General features: G+C 36.8%; 1 protein-coding gene across 5 annotated transcripts in view; it reads left to right on the top strand.

Annotated features, from left to right (window-relative positions):
• Nucleotides 1–27,374, top strand: part of dennd1b (DENN/MADD domain containing 1B) — a 104,152-nt gene extending 76,778 nt beyond the window's left edge. For 3 of the 5 annotated variants that reach the window (XM_051908985.1, XM_051908987.1, XM_051908989.1), the window contains 10 exons: nt 1,324–1,383; nt 3,953–4,054; nt 7,689–7,779; nt 8,378–8,418; nt 9,363–9,401; nt 11,609–11,665; nt 13,696–13,782; nt 21,597–21,679; nt 21,824–22,043; nt 22,776–27,374. In XM_051908985.1, coding sequence (XP_051764945.1) covers nt 1,324–1,383; nt 3,953–4,054; nt 7,689–7,779; nt 8,378–8,418; nt 9,363–9,401; nt 11,609–11,665; nt 13,696–13,782; nt 21,597–21,679; nt 21,824–22,043; nt 22,776–23,366 — 1,371 coding nt within the window. In that variant the 3' untranslated portion in view covers nt 23,367–27,374. The remainder of the gene's footprint in view (nt 1–1,323; nt 1,384–3,952; nt 4,055–7,688; nt 7,780–8,377; nt 8,419–9,362; nt 9,402–11,608; nt 11,666–13,695; nt 13,783–21,596; nt 21,680–21,823; nt 22,044–22,775) is intronic. The other 2 variants (XM_051908986.1, XM_051908988.1) reach the window with 1 other exon arrangement.
• The last annotated feature ends 352 nt before the right edge of the window (nt 27,375–27,726 follow it).

Genomic DNA, 27,726 nt, shown 5'->3' with positions numbered 1-27,726 from the left:
TGGTTTATATATTTATCAAATATATTTTTAATTTTTTTAATTTTATGTAGACTTTTAAGTGTCATGAAACCCCCCCCCTGTTTTAGCATAGTCGTTCACACCTCAGAGTTGGAAAAAGTCTATAGAAATGGGAGTGTAAAGCTGTGGAAAAGTGGGAGTGTAGAGGGGGGAAGAGGGGAGACAACAACCAATAAAACACAGACCTGCAACACGCTCATTATACAGACACATGAATATTAAAACATGACCACGAAGAGAAAAAGAAATGGAGTTGAGGGCACTTTGATGCATTTTAAAAATATAACCCTAGCCTATATAACAACAAACTGCCAAAACGAGGGAGAAACGCAGAAGAACATTTAAAAAGTCTAATAATATTTTCAATACATTTAAGAGCACTACAGTCTCTGAATAAATAACACACGTTAGTTTAACACAGAAAGAATAAAGGCGTAGTAACTTTTTTGAATTTTCTGTCTATGTTATTGTCTTTTGTGTATCAGAATAATACCTCGATCTCGTTCATGATCAGACGTATGGCTGTATCAGTGTCCTTATTTGCACATATATTTAATGTGAAGACGATGTGATATAAATATGTGCGCATACACGGGGTTGGTCCATGTTTTGAGCACAAGAGTTTATGAAATATGTCCATAAAAACTTGAAATGCGCTCGCTCCGGTCTGTATCTGATCTATATGACCCACGTGGTGATCCAACGTTGTTAAACTCATCGCGGCGTTCTGCACAAAACTGCTCTCATGCACGCTCTGCATGTTGTTTGAATTCTCCGCTGTAATGCGATCTCATGCATACTCAGGCATTGGATTGAACAAGCTCTTTCTCATGAATAATGCAGAAAGGCGCTCGGTGCCGGCTGACGTAGATTCGTGCCTGCAGCCAATCACACACACTAAAGACGCGCTTCTACCTCACATTCCGCGACGTTGCTTTGACTTTGCTTTTTTAAACCCGGAAGAACGAAATTGCTCAAAAAAAACGCAAAAATAACCAATTTCCACTTGTTGGTAAAATGCTTTTAGTGTTATCAGCGATGTGCAGCCTGTACATATCTGTACATATCTTAAAAAATGTGTTTTGGGGTTTCATGACCCTTTAAAGTGGCCTGTTTTGTGTCAGTGACAAATAAGTTGATTTTACTCATTTTTAATTTTTTATACTTTTTCAACAAGTTTCAACAATGTCAAGTGGTTTAAACATCATTTTTTTAAAAAATTTTTTTTCATGATAGTATTTTATTTTATTTTTTTTTTACTCTAAGCATGTTTAAACTAAGAAGTGGCCTATTTTTATTTTTCAGTCAGAGCCATTTCAAGAGAAAGAAAGGCTGAAAGAAAGGGAAAAACAGGTGCAGGGAAAGGTGGGCCTGTCTGCATAGCTGAAATGTCAGATGTTGAAAAGCTTGGACTGTCTCTTTGAAGTCTCAGGCCCTTCGTGGTCTTCTCAGACCCTCTAAACTCCTGAAATGTGCCTCCCGGTTACGTGAGTGGCGTTGAGGAAAACAAAGTGTGCTCTCTGTTTGTCAAATGTGGCCATCTTTGTTGGCAAGGCAGAGAGTAATTGGTTTGTGTAGACCCACAGAGCGAAGATACATTATTGATGTTTTAGCGGTTGTGCACAAACTGTCTTTTCGCCGCTAGAAAAAAAATACACACATGCTCGAAGTCAAGTCTGCGCAACTCTTAGCCTTCAAAGCGGTGCCTCAATTGAGCACATTGTCTGCAAATCTACATGGAATTACCACTGTTTTCATTCGTTTTTTTAAATAGAAGGCCCTCAGTCACGCCACTTTCATTTGCTTCGTATTTGCCTTAAAACACAAGCTCAAAAATGGGTCGCTCTTTTGACAGTCGGCCCTATCTCATTAAGAGTCTGAGAAGTCGAACAATTGAAAATCAGCCTTTGTGCTGCTTTATTTTGATTAATATTTCACTTTGTTATTACAGAGACAAAAAGCACCCTTACGTCTTTGAAATGACAGTATTGCAGTGCTTTTTAGTTGAAAACATTGCATTAGTTGCAATATTTTATTATTAAATCAGTAATTTATGCTTCATTTCAGAGCATTCCTTCTTGAAGAAAGCCTCCATGCATCTGAAATGTGATGGCGGTATTTGATTTTACACATCCAGTATTTCACCAGCGTTACTGTCATGTTCTGCGATAATGGCTCATCTTCTGTGTGCTGCATTTCTAAAGAGGTTCCTCCATTTGCAACGAATCATCTGTGTGAAGTACCGCTCTGCTTTATGGAGCCCATATGCTTTCCCATCAGCGCCTTAACAGAGCGCCGACATCTAACTGAGCTGTAAATGAAATAATGTAGGGAAATCATAATTAGCTCCCATGCAAGAGTTGGCAATCATGGACTTATATAGGCCACTGTAGTGTGATACCTCATGGGTCTCTTTTGTTATTGACCCCCAAGCACCAAGAACGATGGTAACAAATGCGCAGATCAGACAGGTTTTAAGCCATGCCGCTTGGCTGTTGTGAAAATGAATTATACAAATTTATAATTGGATTATAATTAGAACAAAAAAGGAAAGTTGCTTGAAATGCTAGCTTTTCTTGCTATTGAGCTGCGTTCGTGAAACTCAAGCAGAATGAATTTCTGTAATAATTGTTCGTAAAATTATTCTTAAAGGATTAGTTCACTTTAAAATGACAATTACCCCAAGATTTACTCCCCCTCAAGCCATCCTAGGTGTATTTGACTTTCTTCTTTCTGAAAAACACAATCGGAGTTATATTAATAAATATCCTGAAGCATCCGACCTTTATAATGGCAGTGAACAGGACCAACGAGTATGAAGCTCAAGAAAGTGCATCCATCCATCATAAACGTACTCCATATCCATATTTAACAAGTTACAAAGTAAAATATCTAGCTTCCGCCAGACTGCCTTCCGTATTCAACTTGTAACGCCTCTCGCAGTTAAAAATGCTTACGCTACATACTACGCCTTCTGTATTCAACTTACGAAAAAAGCGTAACTAACTTAGCATAAGTGTTTTGAAATGCAAGAGGCGTTGCACTTTCTTCGTAAGTTGAATACGGAAGGCGGTCTGGCGAAAGCTAGATATTTTACTTTATAACTTGTTAAATATAGATATTTTTCTTACACAAACACATCGCTTTGCTTCAGAAGGCCTTTATTAACCACCCAGAGCCGTGTGGAGTACGTTTATGATGGATGGATGCACTTTCTTAAGCTTCAAACTTGTTGGCCCCGTTCACTGCCATTATAAAGCTTGGACGCGTCAGGATATTTATTGCAACAACAGTTTATATAGAAGCAACAAGATCAAAGTTCTGTGAAAATTATTCCTAAAACCAGTCTTGCATAAATAGTCGCATTCAATGCGAAAATGCAGTACAATTCGTATAAGAATAGTTTTACGAAAAGTCTTGTTTAGTGCAACAATGCAATACAGTTTAGATATAGAATACAGAATAGATAGAAACAACTAAAACGAATTGTTCTCAAAAACATTCTTGAATAATATTTGCCTTAAATGCAACTGTTCAGTGCAATTTGTATAAGAATAGTTTTACAAACAGTTAAAAGATAATGCAATAAAATTTATGTAGGGATGATTTTATGAACGATTTACATAAAAACATTTTTTCAACCCTGTAAGCCCACAAAATTCCAAATCTTTTCCCATCGACACATACATGTGAAGTGTATCCTCCCAACAAGCCTTAGTTCTCTTCTGGAAACTTTTTATTTGTATTCTGTTCATGTGACTCGGGGAGAAATTGATATGATGTAATTGATTGCAACGGGTGATAATGATAAACAAGTGAGCGCAGTCAAACAAAACATCTGTCTGTGAGTCTCGGATGAAGCAGCACAGTTTGCAGGCGTTTTAGCCAATAGCGGACTGTCTATAGTCATTAAAGCTGGCTTTCTTGTCTCCAGGGAGAGCCAATCACCTTCTGCGAGAAGAGCTTCGTGGCACACCGCTCCAGCACCATGAGAAGTTTCCTTGAGATGGCCGTGAACCTGCAACTCTTCAAGCAGGTAAAGTGGAAACGATGGAGGAGATGCTCCCAGTTTTAAGCCTCAACCATAAATTACCCAAAACCACATTTGAAATGTTCCTCATTTGTGATTTTAGATGACAAGTGTATAATTTTATATAGATACTGATTCAACATATTGCACAATAACACTTAGGAACTAAGTGGATTACTGTCTGTATTACACTTGAACCATCGCTCCCTCCAGCTCTATTTTTAGCCATGATATCGAGCCTTTTTCCTTCCCCCTCCACTAAAGTCTTAATTTATACCCGGAACGAGCAGTTGCGCATTTAATCACAATCTCCGTCTTGATGCACTATTCCACATAATGTTCCCTCCAAAACCCAGATAGTGACCAGCAGTTCAAAGACATCTCCACCTCCCGCCCGTGCAGTAGCTCCGGGAGAGGCCTTATCTCCAACTTGGCCGTACTGCAAAAGGCCAGCACCGCAGTGCCCCGTTCTGACCATGAACCACATCCGCTTGGAGGCCGGCCCTGCCTAGAAACGAGTGGAGGCTAGCTGCCAAGAGATTGCGGGGGTAGTCTGTCAACGACGACCTGCTTTCTGTATCCTAACCCCCCTCCCCCCCCTCCACGTCTTCCAGTGCCTGATGCTAACTCGCGATCACCCTGCCAACAAGAGAGAGCTCGCAGCACTCTGGCATCTCCCCATCTCCCTGTCTGCACGGGTCCGGTTAACTGGTTCTTCCTCCAGACTCTCATCACTACCCCCTCGACACCTTCAGACGCAGCACTTTTGTTTTTTTCTCAATGCGGCATAATTGCGTTCAGCAAATTTAGTTGCTTGGAAACGTTTTCCTAACTAGCGATGATGCCTTTTGTTCATGTCATAATTAAATGTGAAGATCGCAAATCTACTATTATATATTCTAGCTTACAATGCTTTTACCCTTAACATGCAACATTTTTGCAACGTTAATGTAGTGTTATAAAATAAAGAGATTTAGAAAATGAATGTTACCAACTCCATCATCAAGTGTTTGTTCTTAAATAATAGTGCTGGTGATTTCTCGATTACAATTGATTCTTATTTTGAAGAACTTAAATTCCAAGAATCAATCTTTTAGTCTATGCTGTTTTCAGTTCATGTGTGGGGAAAAAAAAAAAAAAAAAAAAATTAACGCGTTAATTAGATTGATTAATTAACTACGGTGAAAAATAACATGTTAAAAGTAACGCATTTAACACACTAGCCCTGCCCCCAGACCTACGTAATTTCTGAATCCGTGTTTTGAATCAATCGGGTGAACCAACAAAAAAAGAAACAAATGACTCAATGTCTTAATCATGAAGACATTTACCGCCACCTACTGGCAGTTTTAGTTTCTAAATTATCTTTTGGGAGTAATTTCTCAGCCAAATTTGATGTGCGGTTAATTTGCGATTAGATTAATCGCCACATCATGTAATTAGATTAAAAATTTTAATCGCTTGACAGCCCTGCTAAACATTAATTGTAGCACACCTGCTATCCCAGTAAATCGCAATAAGCTTTGTGCTTTGTTACTTTTGATGTGAAACAAAGTCTTAGCTTTCAAATTCAGTTGAACCAATCATCTCTTCCTCTTTACTACTAGTTATGTTTATGCCTATGAAATAAAAATGAATGAACATCAGAAAGTATGTTGAAAGATATGTTACAACTTACCGAAATGTATCATGTCTCATGTAATTGCTCAGTCAGCTGAATATGTATGCACTATACGTCTTTATTGTATTTTTTTTACTTAACCTGTTCTTCAATATTTAATGTTTGAATAAATCCATCAAACAAACAAGTTTTTATGCCACCATGTAAATGTTTATATTTAAAAAACCAAACTTAGGTTGAAACACGTTGTTAAAACAATTTAAAGTTTGTATACAAGTCACTCGTTAATCTTAACTGTTAATATTATAGTAATGTACCAGTTTAAAGGGAACCCCGTATAGTTTACAGCATTAGTTGAGAGTTTTTTTTAAAAATGAACTGATATTGAACGCTTGTGAATCAAAATCAAATCGAATCATGAAATTTGTGTCAATACCCAGCTCTATTAGATACCAGCCTTGAAATATCCCCTAAACAAGCAGATAGGTAGGAGCAGTGTCCAATTAATGGGACGAGAGTGTGTCTGTAACACAATACTGAAGGATGAGGTTTTGGATAGGTGTTAATTTGACCTGATCACATGCTCTAATTGGGTGTCTGAGGCTGAACCCTGTGGTCTCATCACTCATTAAAGAGATTGTAATGAAGTTACCCTGTAGCAGAGTCCAATGAAAGGTGCTGACCCCTAGAGATGTTCTCACCCTGTTACTGGGACACCTGAGACCTGTTCTGGCCTACTGTTACTCCAATGGTCCCATTAAAATGAATGTTTTCTACTTATTAGTGGTGCATCGCTATTGCACTACTTAAGGTTAAACTCCTTACCCTTAACGTGTAACTATTTTTTGCTACTACAAACATGTTTCCTAAAATCATGTGGCTAGTTTTGTAATGTCAATATTTGCTTCGGTTGCACACAACAAGAATGACTTAATTGAAGCGTTGGCAAAAGTGCGCTTTGACTTCACAATTTTTGTGACTTGAGCGAAGAGTGTGCGTGCCACCGCAGATAACAATGAGCAACTTCAACAACTGCATATTTTCATACACAAATATATTTATACATTTCTAAAACAGTATATATGCAAGCATTTCAAGAATATTTTATATGCGTTACATAAAATAAATTAAATATGCCATGTGCTAATTTATACATTTTATATGAGTATAAGTATATATAAAAAGATGTATAAATACAAGCTTTTGTCCGGTACCTTTTTATTAGATGTTATTATTTAATCCTATAAGAACATAAAAATTGTCACGTTAATAACTTTAATGTTGGAAGAGTTAATAAACTGCAGAACATTTAAATGTCTTTTAGCTTTATTTTTGAGATTATGAACCAGAAAATAAATAAAGTAGATATGAATAGAAGTCAAATTGTATATAAAATTATAGTGTACAAAGAACCCATATTTTGCATAAGGTATTTTTCCAGCAAAATTAACTCTACAATGTATCATGCTTTAATATCTTTACATATGTTTTATCAATATTCCTTCACATAATTTCTTTATTATTTATCTGTAGTATATTTATTATGTTAATTTCTTTTATTTATAATATAAGTTTCCACATCCTTCCAAAACAATCTTTAAATCTTTGTGAGACATTGACATAAAAACAAAATCTAGATTAAAGTTTGATTGGATGTTATATATTCAGAAAATATTTTTAAAATTTAGTTATCATTATTATTTTTGTTATACTTGTAAATGTATAAATATTTTCAAATCAATTTTATTTTCATACTTCTGAAAATAAAATGTCATAGGCCTAGTTTTAATGGGCATATTTATTAGATCCCTTTTATGTCCTCTACGTGACAAGAGAGGAAATTAAACTTCCCAAAAGGCATTGCTCACACAACATTCTCCTCTGCCATGTTAATCCATCACCTGATGTAAATTACACACAGTGACCACGTCTGGAGCAGCCTAGATGGAATTGTTTTGGTGTTGTTCTCCATCCCCCTTCTTCCTTAATAACCTGTGATACTTTAATTTATGACGGCAGTTCATTGAAGGCAGACTGGCCAAATTAAACGCAGGAAGGGGCTTTACAGACGTCTATGAAGAGGAGATCACAGAGGGGGGCTTCTGTGGAAGTGAGTGCCACCTCTCCATCTTTCAATGAGTGAAAACAGCTCACACAGTAGCTACAATAACATTAGGCATTTTAAATTTCTGTCATTATTTACTCATTTCCTGACTTTGGAATACAAAATGAGAGATCTTGAAGAAGGTTCATGCTGCTCTTTTCCATACAAATGAAACAGAAGTGACCAGCTGTCAAGCACTAAAAGGAAAAAAAACTCCATAAAAGACACGCAGGTTTGAAATGAAATGAGGATGAGTAAATGCTGACAGAATTTTCTTAATTATCTAAACTAATTTTTTAATAAACAGTTAAAAAGTTGCTGTTTCACTAAGTTTGAGTCTTAGATTTATTCTCAAGATACATGTCTTATTATCAATGTAGAAAATAGTTGTGATGCTTAATATTGTTGTAGAAACTCAGGATTCTTCATTTCTATTTACTTTTATTGGAAATAGAAATCTTTTGTAGCATTATAAATGTTTTTACTGTCACTTTTGTTAAATTAAATGCATCCTTCATGAATAAAATTTCTTATAAATAATATTTTTTGTAAATATTTTGTTCTGAATTTATTATTAACGCTCTCATGCGGTTCTGTTTCTTAGGTAATTCAAGGTCTTATCAACAGTGGATTCACACCAAGATGGTAAGCAGCAGGCAATTATTCGTTTTTCTTCTCGTAATGTTAATGTTAATTTCGGTTGAATAATTAAGCCCAAAGCAGCTGAGCGCCTTTATTATTTCCCGTCGGTTATGAGGTGATGAAACATATCCAGTTGAGCGAATCGCATGAAAGTGGAGATGCGATGCCAGGGAAGATGGTGAAAACTGTGGCGTGGGACAGTTAAGATGTTGAGACAGGCTTGATATGATGTGACAGCCAGTCATCGGAGATGACACGAGACTTCTGGCAGGAAACACAGCCATTACTCGATAGATTGAACAAAAGAAAAGCCCTCTTTTCTTCTCTCCTTCCCTCTGCTGTCTTCCTCTCACCTCTCTCTGTGCTGTCTCTCGCGCCTGTTTTCTTTTTGACTGTCTCTTTGCGTTCTCTCCCCCCCTTCAATCCGTCAGCCGGAGCCGAATTAGTTCTCTAGAGTGCCTTTTTCAAAAGGTTTTGTGTAAAGTTCACATCCTCTGACTGACACAAATCCATAAGAAAGGGCCGCAGCGCCATCATGTCGGTCAAGGCTTTTGGATGTAAACTCGGCAGCATCCCGCGCATTTCAGAGGTTTAGCGTGTTAGCCTTGCAGCATTCATCTGGTAAAGACCGATGTTACCCGGGAACGAGAGATAAAATCAGACAAGAACATACCATTCAATAAGAGCTTCCTAGAGCGACATTCTCTCTGGTTTCACACTCGTATAAAGGGACCAGACCTCTTTAATAGTTCGTTTTAATGGCAAAGGTGTTTCTCATTGCTTTGGGGCAAAACAAACGTTTTGACTTGAGGAACAAGGTGTTTATTCAGCCGTTAATGATTTGTGACAGTAAATGCGTGTTTATTTTATGTGAGATGTATTCAGCAAACGTCTTACGAAAAATGCTGGCAAGTTCTTTGAAAATGTGTATGTTTTCTTCTCCGTAGCGGCAGAGGGCAAAACCAGTCGTGAAAAACCTTCAGATGGTAAGATCATACAAGAATAGCCATTCTAACCTCGGATTTATAAAAACAATATTTGCTATTAGCAGATGTGGGATTACACTATGGTGATTCATATTGCAAGAAACAATGTTTACATGAACAAGTATTTAAATTTTAAAAGGACAGGTTCACCAAAAAATTCTGTCATCATTTATTAACCCTCATGTCGCTCCAAACTTGTATGACTTTCTTCTGTGGAACATTAAAGATATTTTGTTAAATACACCTGTGCTGGCAAAATGAATCAGAATACGCACGGGCTAATGTCGAGCTACAGGCAAAACAAGTGAAAAATGTCAATTTTGGTCGAAATTGAGGTTTTCACATAAATGAGTTCATTAAGCCCTCATCTAACGATCCCAATGCTTCAAATAGCAATTAAACATCTAAAAGTATCTTAATTTTTACATTTTCTGAGAGGAGTACCTTTCCTTTGACAATGAAAAATGCAGTTTTTCTCTGCTCGCTTCTCAACGACTGGCGTTTCCTCTCAGCACAAGTTTGGTATCGTTGTAAAGTGCAGCATTCCAACTTGGTGAATATTCATAGCGAATTCTCGATGGCATGAGTCTGAACCAATAAAATGTGATTTTCAAACTCATGCTGATATAAAAAAAATCGATCTTACTCATGCTGACTGACAGATCCGAAGCACACGCACAAAGACGCCTCAGACAGCACGCGATCCCGATATACACGTATATACAGAATTACAGCATTTCAAAATATCTGTCTTGGCGAGTATTGACGCAAACAATATCTGTTATGTCTTAAGTGAACGTTTGGTTAACTGTTGGAGAAAAACATCTGATGTGTAACATATTAGATACGTGTGGTATAGTAGGTCTTAATATATAGGCTGTCTGTATCATTAATGTTAATCAAACGATTGTAAGTAATGGGAAAAAAAGTTGAAAAAAATATATAAATAAATAAATAAATATATATATATATATATATATATATATATATATGTTTTTCCTATAGATATGGGTTTTGACTGGGTTTTTGCCAAATTTGGTGGTATTACCATGGATTTTAAGGTATGGTTGCAAGGTGATTTTGTTTTGGAACTTCAGAAAACTTGAACTCGATTTTTCTCAAAATTGACTTTGCTGACTCTATCGACTTCAAACTGGTGTAGCTCAGTCATTTTTTGTCAGATTCCAACAAATCATACATCATTTTGAAGATCTTTTAATAGAGAATAACAATAACTAACAATAACAATCATTTTTGTCAGCACGTGTCACATATTATAACATATATTGTGATATATGTGAAAGTCAGTGGCCAATGTTGTTTGGTTCCCAACATTCTTCTAAATATCTTCTTCTCAAAATAATGCTTTTCAACCTGATTAATGAATATTTTAGTTACTATAATTCGCATATCCTTGCATAAATCAGAATTTTGGGTCTTTTTGTTAAATTTTTACATTTTGGTAAACAAAATATTTAATGTTTCTTCCTCAAAATCAGTGCAACATGTGGAAAAAAAAGTGGGCTTGAATTTATGGCCTGAATTTAGTAATACACCACACTCTTGCATGCTGTTGTTAAGAACATGACAGACTCAGTTTTAATTCATTGAAGTTGATTAAGTTATTGTGCAGTCACATTAGCAAAAATTTCAGCCAAAATTTTGCAGAAATTTTATGACAATATAACATTGTCAATAGTATATTGATTAATGAAGCTCACACAGAAGACCCTTTCGAACCAAGCAGCTTTCTGTTGGTCAACGGAAATTTGCCTGACTAACTTGAAGACGACTGAAATATGCATTGGGAACTAATTTGCTAATTTACACGACAATCCCGCTTGCGCAGATTCTTAGTGAAATGACTGGATTTCATGTGACCACACCATATTAAATGACACAGTCAAATTACTTTCTTTGTTCTGTTGAATATGAAAGAAGATATTTTGAAGAATGTTGGAAGCCAAGCACCCTTGGAGACCATTGACTTTCAAAAAAAAAAAAAAACACTAAGACATTTTTCAAAATATCTTTTATGTTCTGCAGAAGAAGAAGAAATCATACAGGTTTGGAACAAAATGTAGTGAATAAATAATGACAATTTTAATTTTTGGGTGAATTATCCCTTTAATATGATTCACTTTTCCCTTTTTCAACATTTCTTTGTAGTTCAGTTATTGATTAGAGTTTTCCTTCTCTTTTGAAAGGCCAAAAATCATGCAAAGCGGAAAATACGTGACATGAAGGACAAGATTACACAAAAGGTGAGTTATTCAGAGTTCTCTGTCTATCCAAACTTTGTATTTTTGGGGCGTTCAAAAGCCTAAAAATGCTTTCTGGATAGGAAACTCTCACATTAACACTCATACAGACTCATGCACACACACTATTTAAGATGGATCACGTGACTTCACCCATGGCTCGCGCTCAGGGTTTTAAATGGCTTGTGAAACCTGCTTAGCTCTTTGTTCGGGAGTGTACATTTCTAACAAGTGCGCCTCTGGCAATGGGCTGTCATGTCAACCCCCCTCCCCAGCATCACCTTTCATACTTTTTGCATATTTCATCACTGAGCGAGTGATTTCTTCAAAGCTAATGTAACGAGATGTATGTTTCCATAACACTGATGTCTTTGATAAGGCAATTGTGGCGTGAACTGTCAGGCCAGGAGCTCGGAAAGGCGGCCCAGAGGAGACGAAACCTCTCACAGTTGATACGCTGGATGTTAGCTGCTGCTGTCTGCTCTGCTTCAGCTAAACCAAAACAGATTTGAACAAGACACTGCTCAAATGAGTCAGTGTTATTGGGTGTGTGCGCATTCGTATAAATAATCATGTGGTCTGTTGCTGTACAAGACTCAAATGTGCTCATAGCAAAACATTTCGAATAACGCACACTGACAAATTGGGCAACATAAAGCTGGGTACATATTAAGAAAGAGTTGTGTGCGTTCTTAGTTTCCCTCTATTTTTTGCCTTTTAAAAGGACTCTGAAGAGGAGGAAAGGTCCGGTCATATTAGGGAAATTTTGTCAAAATTTCACAGAAAATTCATGGGTTCAATAAAAATGTTGTCAATAGTGAAGCGATGTATGAAACAGCTCACACAGAAGTCATTTTTAATAAAAGCAGGTTTCTGTTGGTGAACGCATTGCATTTGATAACTTGAACTTGATAACTTGAGTGAAATCTGCTCAGGGAACTCCTTCACTCTTGCGAAATTCCCAATGTGTAAATTCCTATTGAAATGAATAGATTTCACCTGCAAAATTTCACAGAACAATGCATTTCTCGGTTTCCCTCACTTCTTTTGCTTTTCAGCAGGATGGTGAAGAGGAAGAAAACTCGCATTAGAGATATTTGAAAAAGTTTCACCAAAATTTCACTTGCAAAAAAGGCCCATTGTCAATAGTGTAGCGATGCATTAAAAAATTCAGAATTCATATTTCCTAATAATTTACTCACCCCTATGTCATCCAAGAAGTTTGTCTTTTTCTTCAGTTGAAAAGAAATTAAGGTTTTTGAGGAAAACATTACAGGATTTTTCTCTATATAGTGGACTTCAACAGTTAGCAACGGGTTGAAGGTCTAAATTGCAGTTTCAATGCAGCTTCAAAGGGCTCTACACGATCCCAGATGAGGAATAAGGGTCTTTTCTAGTGAAATGATCGGTCATTTTCTAAAAAAAATTATATAATTTTTAACCACAAATGCTTGTCTAGCTCTGCGATCCGCCATACCCTGCCATACCCAATTGACGCCCCTGCTTCAGCCCATTGGTAACTGTTGAAATCCAGTATATGGAGAAAAATCCTGGAATGTTTTCCTCAAAAACCTTAATTTCTTTTCAATTGAAGAAAGAAAGACATAAACATCTTGGATGACATGGGGATGAGTAAATTATCAGGAAATTTTAATTCTGAAGTGAACAAAACCTTTAAGCACACTTTTTACACACAAGTCAATTTCAAACCAAGCAGTGTTCTGTTCCTGAATGCAAGTGAAATCTGTTTGAACACGAGTGAAATCTGCTTGGGAAACTCCTTCGCTCTCTCGTGAAACTCCAAATTGCCTAAATTCCTATTGAAATGACTAGATTTTGTCTGCAAGATTTTGCAGGGCAATGGCAAATGTGACTGTAGCATAGAAAATTACCTTTTTTCTGTGAAACATAAAACAAGATATTTTGAAGAATGTTAGAAACCTTTTCGAATAACACACGATAAAACTGGGTACATATTAAGCAAGTGTTGTGCATGATTTCTCAGTTTCCCTCTTTTTTTTGCTTCTCGGCAGGACGCTGAAGAGGAGGAAAGCCCGTACTGTGCAGGTTCTCCCACCAGCACTAAAAGCCTCTCACCCAGGAGACTTCAGAGGAGAGAGGTGAGCATGTACACACACTCTTTCACACACGCTCACACACAGAGGGAAGGGGTTCACGGACAGTCCGCCTCCTGAAAGAAGCATCCATTTGCACACCAGTAAGTCCGAACCGACGTGGGGCGCCTTGATTGACAGCTGTGGCTAAAGCGGCCGTGTGTAGTGTGTGTCTTGCGTGTGCGATTCAGTGATGTGTTGCCAAGCCCAGGCAGGGAAGCGGTGAGCCTCCCATAGACGCAGGAGGTGGCCTGGATTCACACCATTCACTGGCCTGCCTCCATTTCCAAACGAAATAGGCCGCGGTTATTTCACAAAACCAGATTTTGGACTGACAACAAGGCTGCAGTTTTGATGTATCACTAACTTTGTTAGGTAAATCACAATATCCTACACTTTCCTAGTGTCTTTTTTTCCCTGGCGTCCACTTATAAAAGCACATTTTCAGGTTTCATGAACGTTTTCCATCCTCTGTTGGTCTTTTACATTAAACTAATGTTTTTTGCTGTTAGGTTTAGTTTAAGCTAGGTAGCTGTAGGTTTTATTCTCCTTGCACCCTAACACACCTTTGATCCCCAAAAAGGTCAAACACGCATGCGCCTTCCTACTCTGTCCCTCACACTGACGCCCATAACCATGGGGCCATGTGCCCAGGGACTTCCATGATGCTCTTGCTGCATCAATCTGCCCTCTTCCTCTTCCTCAACCTCTCTCTTTCTCTCTCGCTCTCTCTCTCGCTCTATATATATATATATATATATATATAATAAATTTATATAATTTAAATTAATGTATTTAGGCTACCGTTCAATAGTTTGGGGTTGAAAAGATTTTTTTAGAAGTCTATTATGCTATGAGCATAATAGATCCAAAATACAGTAAAAATAAAAATATTGTGAAATCTTATTGCAAACTTTAAAATAACTTTTCTATTTTGATATATTTTAAAATTTAATTTATTCCTGTGATTGCAAAGCTTGATTTTCAGCATAATTCAGCAAGTTATAAATAAAAAAAAAATATATATATATATATATATATATTTTTTTTTTGAATCTTACCCCAAACTTTTGCTTGCTTATTTACTTATTTATTTCAGAGAGTAAATGGAAGAGCTGTATACAAGTGTCCAGCATTTCATATAATTTTTTTAAAATAAAAATTACAGGTACACACTATTTATAAATTGCCTTGTCGGACACACACTCATCAGCAGTCTACCACAAAAGTGTCCTTTGCTCTGTTATTGAGTCTCTATATTGAGGCTTTAACAACTGTAGCTCAGCAACGTGAATGTTGATCAAAAATTCAGAGCTGAATGGTGCAAGTGTGGATTAGCTGTAAAAATATCTCACTTCCGCTACACTTCCGGCATGAACAGCCAGCCCTTGTTGCCCTTACATGCTCACACCTCCACAGCCCGTGTCGGAAGGGCATTGGACAAAAGCCATGGCTGGCCTGATCCCTTCCTGTCTGCATGCCATCATGACCGGTGACTTTCCTTCCAGCCCTTAATTAGCATGGCTATTAGTTGCATCCTTGTTGTCGGGGAGAGGTGGAGAGAACAGAATAGGCGGCGTGAAAAGGTGTGGAGACAGAGGTCCTCCAATTAGAGCTTTTCTTAAGGTGGCGGCCGACTCCCTCCACTCACCCGTCCCCAAGGAACCCACTATCAGAGCTCTCGGGTTCATCACATACATACGCATGTTCTCCTGTTTGTGCACCAGAGTGGACGTGGCAGCCACAAAGACCCTCCACGCGATCAATGAGCAAATCAATCTGCTGCGCCGCTCAGTCATCGTTACCGTCTAACAGAGAACAAAAGAGCACAGGGTGACGGGGGTCTGAGCGGCAGGCCAACACGCTCTATTCTTCAATGTACTTCTGCTGGTGTTCATTAAAACAGGAGAAATGCTACAGTATAATGAGAGACATGCAGTATCTTATAAACCGTATTAGTGTCCAGAAGTCTGAGACCACTGGTGGGAATGCTTCTATTTTGCATTTTCTAATATAGTAAAAACATTTGTAACACTTTATTTTAAAGTATCTTTGTTACACGTTACATATAGTTACAATAGTAATTACTATAAATTGTGCATAATTACAAGCAACTAACCTTAACCACAGCCTAATCCTAACCCTAGTACATGTAGTTAATTATTATTACTCAGTACTTAAATGTATAATTACACTAACACAGACACCTTAAAATAAAGTGTAATTAAAACATTTTCATTAAATTATCTGTGGAATAAATTTGAAGTTTTATTAAAAAAAAAAAAAAAAAAAAAAAAAAAAAAAATATATATATATATATATATATATATATATATATATATATATATTATATGAATTGATGTTCCGTGAAGTCTAATTTTTTTAGGAGCCAAAAATAAGGTGATCAGGAACCCGATGCAAAGCTGACTTTACATTATAAATAAATAAATGGATATGAAATATTGATCTAGGTCGAATTTATTTTATTATGTGAGAAGAAAGAGAGAGTTACACAAGAGACATGAAATCAGCTCAGTTTTATGGGAAAACGATAACAGTTTAGTGGTAGATTGCAATTCAGACTGCAGAATGCACAATCAACCAATCAGAATCTAATATGTAGGTATATATCTATTTTGATGAACATAAAAAAAATATATAATATTAATAATATTATTATAATATTAAAAATATAATATTAATTTAGTGTTTTAACAATTTTTTTAATTATACTTATTGAACATAAAATTAAACAATGTACTAATAATGTACAAATAATACAAATGTAATATAATAATAGCAATTTAATAATAAATTATATATATGGCTTGTTATAAAGTACAAAATAATGATATAAAATGTCATTTAATTATAACAAGCTATAAATACATGCACACACATATATATATCATATTTATATATATATATATATATATATATATAAATATGATATATATGTGTGTGCATGTATTTATAGCTTGTTATAATTAAATGCATTTTATATCATTTTGTACTTTATAACAAAATAATGATATATATATATATATATATATAAATATAAATATAAATATAAATATTGCTATTTTCCAGTGGAGTTTCACAAATGCTATAAGAACACTTGCTGCACTCACAGAAAAGTTGAGCTGTTTTCTGACTCTGGCTCACTGCGCCGAATCCATGTGGCGTACAGTATAAGGGGCTGGTTTTCAGGTCGAGCCTGAGGGCCTGTGAAAGGCAGACTGGGTGTCAGTAGCAGGGCCTGGGGCAGAGTGGAGCCGATCTCTATCTCCTGCTTATTCCTGCCGACTGAAGCTATGGGTGTGTGTGTGTGTGTGTGTGTGTGTGTGTGTGTGTGTGTGTGTGTGTGTGTGTGTGTGTGTGTGTGTGTGTGTGTGTGTGTGTGTGTGTGTGTGTTGCGGCTGCCTCCTCTGAGTGGCACACAGCCTCTGGGGAATGACTCCACACACACACGCTCTCTGGATGAAGCCGGCAGATGGATCCCCTATAGCCGTGGCCAGTTCAGCAGCACTGCATATTAAAGAGTCCAAAAAGCTCTGTTCAAGTTGTGTATAATTCATACACACTTCCTGCTCCGGCTTATGGGCTTCCACCTTCATTTACATACCGCCTTAAGCAGTGACCACTGTAAACATGATTGCGTTACAGCTGCTGAATAAGGGTTAACTCTTCGTGTCATGAAATTAAAATGAACCTGATTGAATTTTTTAAAGAAATATTCCAGGTTCAATACAAGTTGACAACATTTGTGACAGTGTTGATTACTGCGCAAAAAAAGAGACTAATTTCCTCACTTTCTTAATAAAAAATAATAAAGGTTACAGTGAATGTGGCCATTTTTTGGGAGAATTTAAAAGCATGTAAAGCTTATAATCTTATGTAAACATTTACATTAATTCTTCTCTTGAAATTTGTATTATTTGAGCTGTATAGTTATAAAAAAAAAAGACTGTTTTAGTTGTTAAATTGTCTTGGCAATGAAGTAAAACTAGAGATGTTTACACTGAAAATGTGACTTTTTTGAGACTAAAATCATGTTAACACTCATTTTGTTTGTTTTGTGGCTGTACAATTGAAACTGAGTATTTGGCCCCATTATCTTCCATTGTGTCTCACTGTAACCCAGATTTTTGCTTATTCAAAGAAAAGGAGGTAAATGTCAATTTTTTATTTTTTTTGGAGGGGGGTGGTAATCAACATGTTGTCATTGATCAGTTACGGTGCACAAGTCTCACCCTATATTTTTCTCGTTGAATATCCTTTCACTCAAAAATCAGTCACATTACAGAAGTAAAATGGGTTTTATATTTACTTGAAATTCTTTTAAATGCATTTAAATGTACATGCATGTGTTTTCATAATGAAATTCTATTTAGATATTGCTTATTCTTTCTAAAGTCATCTCATACAGGTTCATGGCTGTTTGTATGGATGGGTGAATGTGAGTGAGAATGTGTGAAATAGAGCTTTGTGAAACTGTGTAGGTCTGGAGGACTGCCAGCGTCGAGATGGATTCATTGGGTGTCAAAAAACATTGACGTACAAATGGAGAGAAAGCGCTTTTGGCCGGTGGACGTTTCGCTGCAAACAGAGAGAAGCCGCACATCTGCATGAGACGATGATGAGACGGAGATGCTAAGCTCGCAGGCGGGGAGAAAGCCCTGTCGGCTGTAACCAAAGTGCCACCTACTGGATGTTTCTGAACGACACACACATCCAGACTCTTTCTTGTGCTCTCCTGCTCTCTGATATACAGAAAGTTGCTTTTAGCTGGAGCCAGTTGGAGGGAAGTTGCCTGGGAATGGGTCCTGGGCTTTGTTTAAAGGGGAACTGCTTGAATAGCTCAGCAGATGCTGGCTTAAGTTTTGGCTTGGAGGCGCAGGGGTTTTGTTTGCATTTTCCAGGCATATCTTCCCTTTCCATACCCTGCCAAGCGCATGAGATCAGTGCCTGGTCTGAAATAGCATATGAAATATATAATGTAAGCCTGGCTATTAAATCGACGAGACGATTGGCTGCAACGTAAAGCCCTGTTGCCGCTTCTTACAACTTGGCCACGCTAGAAGCAAAATGGGATTTTCTCTTAAAACGGCCTGCCCTGACAAGAGAGATGAAGTTTTAACGGTTTTAAAGTCTCCGTTGAAGAGCGCGATGTCTGCTCGTCGCCTCAACTGAAGACAGCCCATTTTCCGTGTGGATTTGAACAGGCAGTTTAAGGAGCAGACGTTGACCTGTGGCAGCTCAATATGTCCGTGCTGATTTAGGGTACACGTAAAAGAAGCAAATGGGCACATGTCTGCTTGTTTTCCAAATCAGCGGTTTTGGCCTGTCTCGGAACAGTGGCTCGAACGGCTTTTATTATTTTATTTCATATCCTGATTCTTTTCCTGGCCTTTGACTTTGACTCACTTTGGAAAGAATGCAGCGACTGTAAAGTTTAATGCCGAATTTGTCTTCATGTTACTTCCCTGCATCCTCTGCTGTGTCATCTCAGAGAGTAATTAGCGATTTGCTAAGACAATAATTTTTGTTACTCGGGGCTACACGATTTGGGGGAGAAAATATAATCAATTTTTCTGATTAAAAATGTGTGATTTCAAATTAGATTTTTTTTTTAAGCTCCAGTTTTGCTGTGGTTGTTTGTAGGGCTGCACAGTTTGGCTCAAAAAAATTATATCACTATGATTTTAATAATGATAATACAAATATTAAACAAAATAAGGAAAATTACTGTAATAATTACTGTAATATTATTGTAATTTTTCACCATAAAATATAAAAAGATTTTTCAAGAAAATAATAATAAATTATTTTTTAATATAACAAGGTTTTATTTTGGTAGGATATCGCAGGTAGCCCTTAAAGCTGCTCATGTGTAAAAGAACATGCCATGCTTCACTCTGATACACAGTGCTACATATATTATTATATTTATATATTGTCTTTAATTAAATCACATTAAATCACTTGATTGGATAATCTCAGTAAGCCAAATCACAATTTTAGTTTTATTTCAATTAATCATGCAGCCTTACTGTTACTATTGTTTCACACCCATAACCTTAACTATAAACTTTTGACTTGGCCCTAACAACTGCAACTGCTTAGCAATATGCTAAAAACAGTCTAAACATCTTAGCAACCACAAATCAGTGTTCTAGCAAGCACTATAGTAATGTAACGGCAAGCTAATTAGCCTAGCATTTAGCCTACATATTAGTTGTTTTTTTTAAATACTTTTTAATACATATACCTGACTGTGTGTGTTGAGAGAACTAAAGAATGAAGTGATTGTAAAGTTTAGGCCTGACTTTGTTTTATTGTTACCTCCTAGCATCCTCTACTGTGTCATCTTGATGTTTAATTAGCAATTTCTTATGACTAGCATTACTGTTACTATTATTTCCCACCCATAACCCTAAGTATTAATGTCTTTTGACTTGATTCTATAAGCAACTACCCAAAACACACTAGCAACTGCATAGCAACATGCTAAAAACACTCTGAACACCTTAGCAACCACAAATCTAAGGCCTAGCAACTAATTTAGCATTGTAACAGCTAGTTTTGCGTGAGCAAACTCCTTATATTTACTTGTTTTTAAAAATCTTTAGGTTAAAGTTTACTAACAATTTTAGAACGATTGTCCTGAAAATAATGTCAAAGATTTCAGCTGTGCTGAAAAATAGATCAGATGTATCGTTATTTTTGAATAATTAGCATTTAGCCAGCTAACCGATTCTTTTTTTTTTTTTGTACATATACCTGACTGTATGTGTTGAGAGTTTTCTTTTTTTGTTTGAGTAGAAGGTGTTTGAGATGCAGGTCTGGTGTTGCCATCCTGCAGAGGGCTTGCACTCACCTTGTTTTAATAAACACCTCCGCTCATAGAAAGCGCAAAAGAGGGGCCGCTCTCTGAACAGCCCGGCCCGCTTCGCAACTCAAGGGGCTACATAACTGCAAACAGTGTTGCAGGGCAAACAAATACACACACACCCTGCTGACACCAAATGAATGTGACACAGTTCCGCAGGTGCATCTAGCCCCTTCACTTAAGCCAAAGTGGCTTGCCGGCCAAATTTATGGCCCTGACACAGGAATACATTAAAGCCTTTTGGAGGATTCAAGGCCTGAACCCCCCGTAATCGCTTTCATTATAGCTGCCGGCTACTAGCGAGTGGGGCAATCAGTGCCCAACATGTGTTCCTGTTTATTCCAATGGCAAAGTGTTCAGTACACACATCTCTTAGCTATTTTTATGGATAGGGTGGCCGTTAACCCATTCGGCAGGCACCGTTACCTAAGATGGCAAGAAGCTTTTTGCTCAAGCCATTACGACGAGACTTGACCAGTTGATCTTATCAACCCTGTCCGGTTAGCAACGTAGCGTGAAGTTTTTCTCGCGCCTCAGGCTCAGTAAAAGGGCTTCGGTTTAGTAATGTGCTTTGATAATGTGGCAAACGGCAGTTTATGGGCTACTTTAGTGAGTGGCCGCATGCTTGTGTGTGTGTGTGTGTGTGTGTGTGTGTGTACGTGTCGTGGATGGCTAGTTAATGGCAAACCCTAAAGCCTGGGGCCGCAGCGTGAAGCAGTGCCCTATAATGCTTCAATTCTTTAATTTGCCAATTAAATGTGTTACACAGGTGTGTTATAAAAGCCAAGGGATTAGCAGACCGAGCACCTATGCCGGGGACAGGAATTAATGTTGTCGCTCTGTAATGGGGACATGCAAAGTTTCATTCAGGAAATGTGTTGCTTTAGTAGATTAGGCGGGATTTTAACATTTCAATCCTCTGTTTTAGCATCAAAATCCAAAGTCGTCCCCACACATGAGCCTCTACTTTCCAGACAATTACAACGACAACAATGACGACACAGCCAGCAGGTAAGGGTTTAAACTCTATTACAGTGTGTTCTCCAACCCAATTATGGGGTAAACATCATTCATTCTTCAAGGCAACACTGCCCTCTGGTGCTTTTATCCATCCCACATGGCGTTTGAGTTAACAACCTGTGTGTGTTTGAGCAGAATATCCTCTGAGGACAGCGGGGAGGTGCCGTCATACAACGAGGACAGTGATGACTCTGATTTAGAGTTTCAGTCTGAAGCCACTCAAACAGGCCAGATGAACCTGCTGGAGGAGATTTTGGACTCTCTCAGTACGTCCCACATCGAGCAAGGGCGAATGTCTGCTGCCAAGAGCCTGGACTTCTTCAGATCAATCGAAGACCTGGACTACAGTTCCACGGTAAGGGATGCCTTATATTTATTTATTTATTTTTAATTTTTAATTATTTATTTCAATTATTTAAATGTTTCTTTTTACTTGATATTAATTATTAACTGGTATTTATTTAATTAATCTAATTTAAATTTGTTTTAATTATTTGTTAATATTGTATTGATTTATTTATTTATTAATTTATTTAATTTACATTTTTATTTATTAGTAAACCTTCAATTTTAAATGTTTCAAAATTGTAATAAAAATGACATTTTTAAAATTTATTTTCAAATTTAAATCCAACATGAATAACCATTACCATTAAATTATACTAAGATTTTACTATTAGATTGATTGATTAATTTAATAATGATTTTTTTTTTGTTATTTAAATATTTTTTCATTTTTTTTTTTGTATTTATTAACCGTTTAAAATTTTATTTATTTGTATTAAATATTTAATGTATTAATTATTTTAATTATTTAATATTTATTTTTATAAAACAAACACAAATTCAGTATTGTATTAAAAACTTCTTGGAAAGTTCTTACAATTTTAAAATACAATTTTAAGAGTTTATTGTCCAACATGAAATAACCATTGTTGCCATTAAATTATTGCAAGATTTTCATATTAATATTGAGGAAGTGTAATAGGGTCCGTTTTGATTTCATGTTGACTTTAATGCTTTGTAGACGATTGTGTGCATGAACAACGGTATGGTCTTGTGAGTGTGTCATTTGTACTGTTTCCAGAAAAATTGCAAATCCCCTTTGGGAAGTAGCCCTGCTCAGGCTGGTTGCGAAGTAGGAAACGGAGAACAAGGTGGATGGAATATGGGTCAAGACGACAGTGCCGTTCACGGTAAGCATCTCCCGCCTTCGCCTCGACGCCAAGCCAGCTGTCGTTCCCTGCCTCTCCATCCTACCCTTCCCAATAACCTTGCCAACGAAGAAGTCCCACTGAGGCACTCTCTTCCTGAGTCACCTACAATTCAACTCTTGGCACCTGGTGATGCTGACAAACCTACCAGTTCTGCTGACGCCCAGCTGAGCCCCAACACCCAGCACCCAGGAGCATGCAGCCTCTCCCGACAGAAGGTCCTTTCCAGAAAAACCCAGAGGCCCCACCAGGAAAATGCCCAGCACAGGGCAACAGGCGGGCAACCTTCGGTCTTTGTACCTTGGGAGAGGGAAAACCAGTCCCAGGAGACAGATATGGAAAACAGAGGGAATGAGAAAGGCTTGCTAGAGGAGATCGAGTCCATGTGTCGCATCAGCATGGCCATCAAAAGCAACCAGGAGCTTACACAAATTCAAAACAACACCAGCCTGGACAAATCCTGAGAAACTGACTAACACTCCCATCTAACAATTCTCGTTTCGTATTTACGCTGTCTTCTGATGTCACACCAGCACTCTTTGCATGAATTATTTGCAAAGGTGTTTTGTAGTTAATATGAATGATCGGTCCTCTTATTTCTCACATTCAGTCCGAAACCACAAACGGTATAAGAACTGGTGGATGGAAATGACGAAAATTAGGTTTAAAGGGATTTATGTCAATATTCATCATCCAGTTTTATTTCAGCAGATGATTTGCACTTGCGTAGTTTCAAATCACTGTTTCGATAAATCACTGTGGGTGAGGGGCGAACTTCTCTGTATACTTTACTAAATCGTATGAAAATATTTAAATAGTGAGCGAATCTCAGCTTAATTTGATGCCTTAAACAGATTTCATTTGCTTCTGACTGTGACACTGTAGCTGGCTAGCTTGCTAACTACTATCACTACCTTTTGCATGCGTCTTAAAGAGAGAGATTTATCTAGGCCAGATGAACAACTGGTTCTCAATTTGCTGTATTTTTGAAGAGAGAAAAAATATTTTTTTCCAAGACAATTCTCAGGTTTCTGCTTTTATCCCTGATAAGATGTTAGTATTTAAATGCAGCATAGACAATAATCCAAATTACATTTTTTTTTTCAAAGGACTAATAGCCTGAAAAATGACTTTTTGGTGCAAACACAACTTGTTACTGACAAATAAATTTATATTTTAAACCCCTTAATGATCTTTTATTCAGTACAAAGTTCAGGCCCAAAATATACTCTACAGAAGTACGAGAACACAAATGCACAAGTTGTGAAATTTATAACATAACACAAGTACATGTTGCATTCTCAGCGTTGCCACAAGGGGTGCTGTAGCAGCTTTAGTTAGGTGCATCCGAAATCACATACTGTCTGAGTAGGTACTACATACATTTGATGAGGAATGAACTTTGAAACCTTCATAAAAAGTGTGTTAGAGTATGAATGTGTGTAGAATGAATGAAATTACATTCTACATCCGCCATATTGTCGTCATCACTGTTCACTGCCATTCACAAATCTTCTCCTGTGGCCTCATGGGATAGTAAAGTGTCCATCAGATGCATACTTCAGAATCTCGCCCAAAGTAGTAGGACGTCCTGGTACTTTTCGCTCAATGTTTTATGAATACTCTGAATTCGGATGTACTACTCGTCTCATGTACCTCTTTTTCGCCTACTATATAGTAGGGAAGTATGCATATTCGGATCATCTATGGCCAGATTTCTCTTCTATATGAACTACTATCTTTGTGGTTGAAAGAGAATTTTGCTTGACATTTGAACGTAACTAGACCCCTTTGCATGTTAGAATACAACAGAACTGCTTGCGAAATTGTACCGATTTTAGTCATAGAAATATTTGGCTTGTCCTCTGTTTCACTCATTTCATTCACATCAGCTGTAAACGTCACCTTCAAAGCTGTACTGCTACACCAAACAGGTAGTGGTCATTAGATCCAGCACTTGTTTCTTTAGTGGCTGATGAATTGTTCAGGCTGTTGAGCAGAGTGATTTAGGACACGTGCCATTTTGTCTGACACTTTAATGACTCTCCTCACCCCTCCTGTGTAATCTGTTGTGGTAACGATGTGACCGTAAAAGCATTCGAAGTTTTAGGACCCCTGTCTCAAATCAAGCTAGGCTTTAGCTCAGAGCTGTCCTGAAACTATATACCCTTCGGCCTTTGAACAAATCGGATGTCCTGATGAACTATGCAAATCCCAATCAGTGTTATCAAGCAACTTGTATTACCATTTGTTTATTTCTGGTTAAAGACCGTAAGAAATCAAAATTAGAGTGTTGTGGCTATTAGTCCATGTCTATTTTTGTTCGGTAGTACCCACATGACATGCAGGACATGTAGTTGATGTAACTGTCAAAACTGATGGTACGTATATTTAAAAAAAAAAGAAAGAAAAAAAAGAATAAAAATTAAATGCAAGTAGCGTCACCTTAAAATAGCTATTCTTTTCACTTTAAAATGCTAATAGTTTTTGCCTACATTGCTCAAAGTATTTCCTGTAAATGGAAGGATCACATTTAAGTGTACTATTTTTAACAATCAGAACTTAAGGGAACTTCTGAAAAGAAATTTACCCCTATCCTCTATTTAAATACAAGGTTGTGCCTTAACTGAGTTCATCTGCTTGAGTGGCTGCTTCCTACATAGGCAGCTTCCTTCAAACTCATAAATGAAATCTCATACCTGACTGATTTAAGTCACTCTACATAGACAGCAACTCTTTATGTGTGGTTATAAAAGTACGGTCTCATTAGTAACATTTTGGCGAATTTTGCAGGCAAAAACGTTCCATCTATTGTCGATAGTGTAGTGATGTGTGGTCACTTTCAAACCAAGCAGCATTCTGTTGGTCCACACGGCAAATCCAAATGACTACCTTGAACCTTGAATCTTGAATCTTGAACCTTGAATCTTGAATCTGCATAGGGGAACTTTTTCCACCCTCATGCGAAATTCCAGAACGCGTAGATTTCTGTGGGAAGGACTGGATTTCGTCCTCAAAAAAAAAAAAAAAAAAAAAATCACAGAACAATGGTAAATGTGACCGCGCCTTTATGCACATACAGTAATGCTGTCTAGGTAGACAGCTCGTGGGGTTTTGGAACAGAGCTCATATTTATCACAGGTACTTTAGTATTTTTATTTATGAATGGTTTCTAAATCGCATAATATTGGTATTTGAACCAAAACCTGAAATACCTACTAAGAATGTCAGAAAACCTTTTTTTTTTTTTTTTTTTTTGCCTAATAACCCGTTTATTGGTATTTGGTTAATGCAAGAAAGACCATCAGCCTCTTCAATACCAATCAAGCACACAGGACCTCAGCCGCAGTATCTCAGAATGGTCATGTGATCAGTTTTACATTTTCTTTCACTGCATATTTTTGTCGTTATTATTTTTGATACTGTGTAATTGAAAAACATGTATGGTTTGGTTTGTTGTTGTCGTCCATGTGCTCTGTATTTTGAATGGCTTCTTGATATTTCTTTGGTAATGACTGAAAATTCAGAATAGCTAGAATTTTGCCTTGTAAAGGTATTTAACCCTTTTCTATATCTAATTTACATTTGTTTTCTTTTTATTAAAGTAGAGAAAATACAATTAATTTGAATGTTATTTAGCATTATTTGAAATTTGGTCACAGTTCACAGCATTGAAACTACCAAGTGTTTATTTTTAAAGTTTTTTAAAGGAAACCTGTACGAGAAACATTATTTTTGCAATTTTGCTCGGTTACAATAAATTTGAACTAGATACTGTTCACCAGCTGTTTAAAATTAAACACTACTTGAAACTAGATAGTAAGCACATAAATTGAGGAACATGCTAAAATCTTTTTTTGCTTCTTTCCTGTTTACATATGCTCTTGTTATTGATGTGCATTTTCGTTGCAAGTTCTATAGTATTTTTGGTAATGCTGGGAATTCTTTTATGATGCATGAGCGCTCTTCTTTTAGTCAATAAAGAAATATGATGTCAACTTCTATCACCATGGTACCATTCATATGTTTTTACTTCGGAGTATTGTGACGTTCTTCATTTTCTGTCTGTTTTGCTGTTGAATTCTTTTGTAAATTGAGTAATGAGCTGCTGTAGCTGAATCACTGGACTCTCCAGAATGTGCTTTTGAATGTTCTACACAACGCAACATTTTTTGTTACACAAAAAAGTCTGTACAGCTGATTTTATTCAATATAATGATAGACACACCATTCTTGCTTCACTTTCTTGAATGTTTCCTGGTACGTACATGGAATCATCATGTGATCAGTTTAGTTTGTGGTGGTTGAAGTACTTTTGAGTGAATGAAGTTGGATGGTAGAACTCTGCTGCATGCTTTCAGTACAGTTAAATCGTTTTTAAATGCAAATTAGGTCAGTCTGATGTGTTGTTACAGGAACTACTGGTACCACTGTATGCACTGTGAACTGAAATAAATTATATGTCCATACAACTCACCTGGGTAGATTCACTATTCATTTGACCACTATTGTGATGTTTATGACTGTCTTTTGAATTTAAACAAGTGATTTTAGAGGTATATTGGGGGAAAAAACTAAATCAGAGATTAAAGTATTCATTTTTAAAATACATTAAGTAGGTGATCAGAAAAAATATTGATGCTGTTTTTTTCATATCGATTTTTTTTTTTTTACAAAACGAGCAGCAAATTATTACAAATCCATGTTTGTTGTTATTGAATCAGTTCATAAAATGTTGATTAAAATCAAATTAACTTGACAAGTTCGTCTTATTACAGAGCTAAAGTTATAACATTTGCAAGACAAAAAATCCTGAGACTTGCA

The sequence above is a fragment of the Ctenopharyngodon idella genome, chromosome 10, assembly GCF_019924925.1.
Source record: "Ctenopharyngodon idella isolate HZGC_01 chromosome 10, HZGC01, whole genome shotgun sequence".
In the NCBI taxonomy this organism is placed as follows: Eukaryota; Metazoa; Chordata; class Actinopteri; order Cypriniformes; family Xenocyprididae; genus Ctenopharyngodon; species Ctenopharyngodon idella.
Note: the sequence above shows the minus strand (reverse complement) of the source record. Positions and strands in the feature narration are given on the sequence as shown.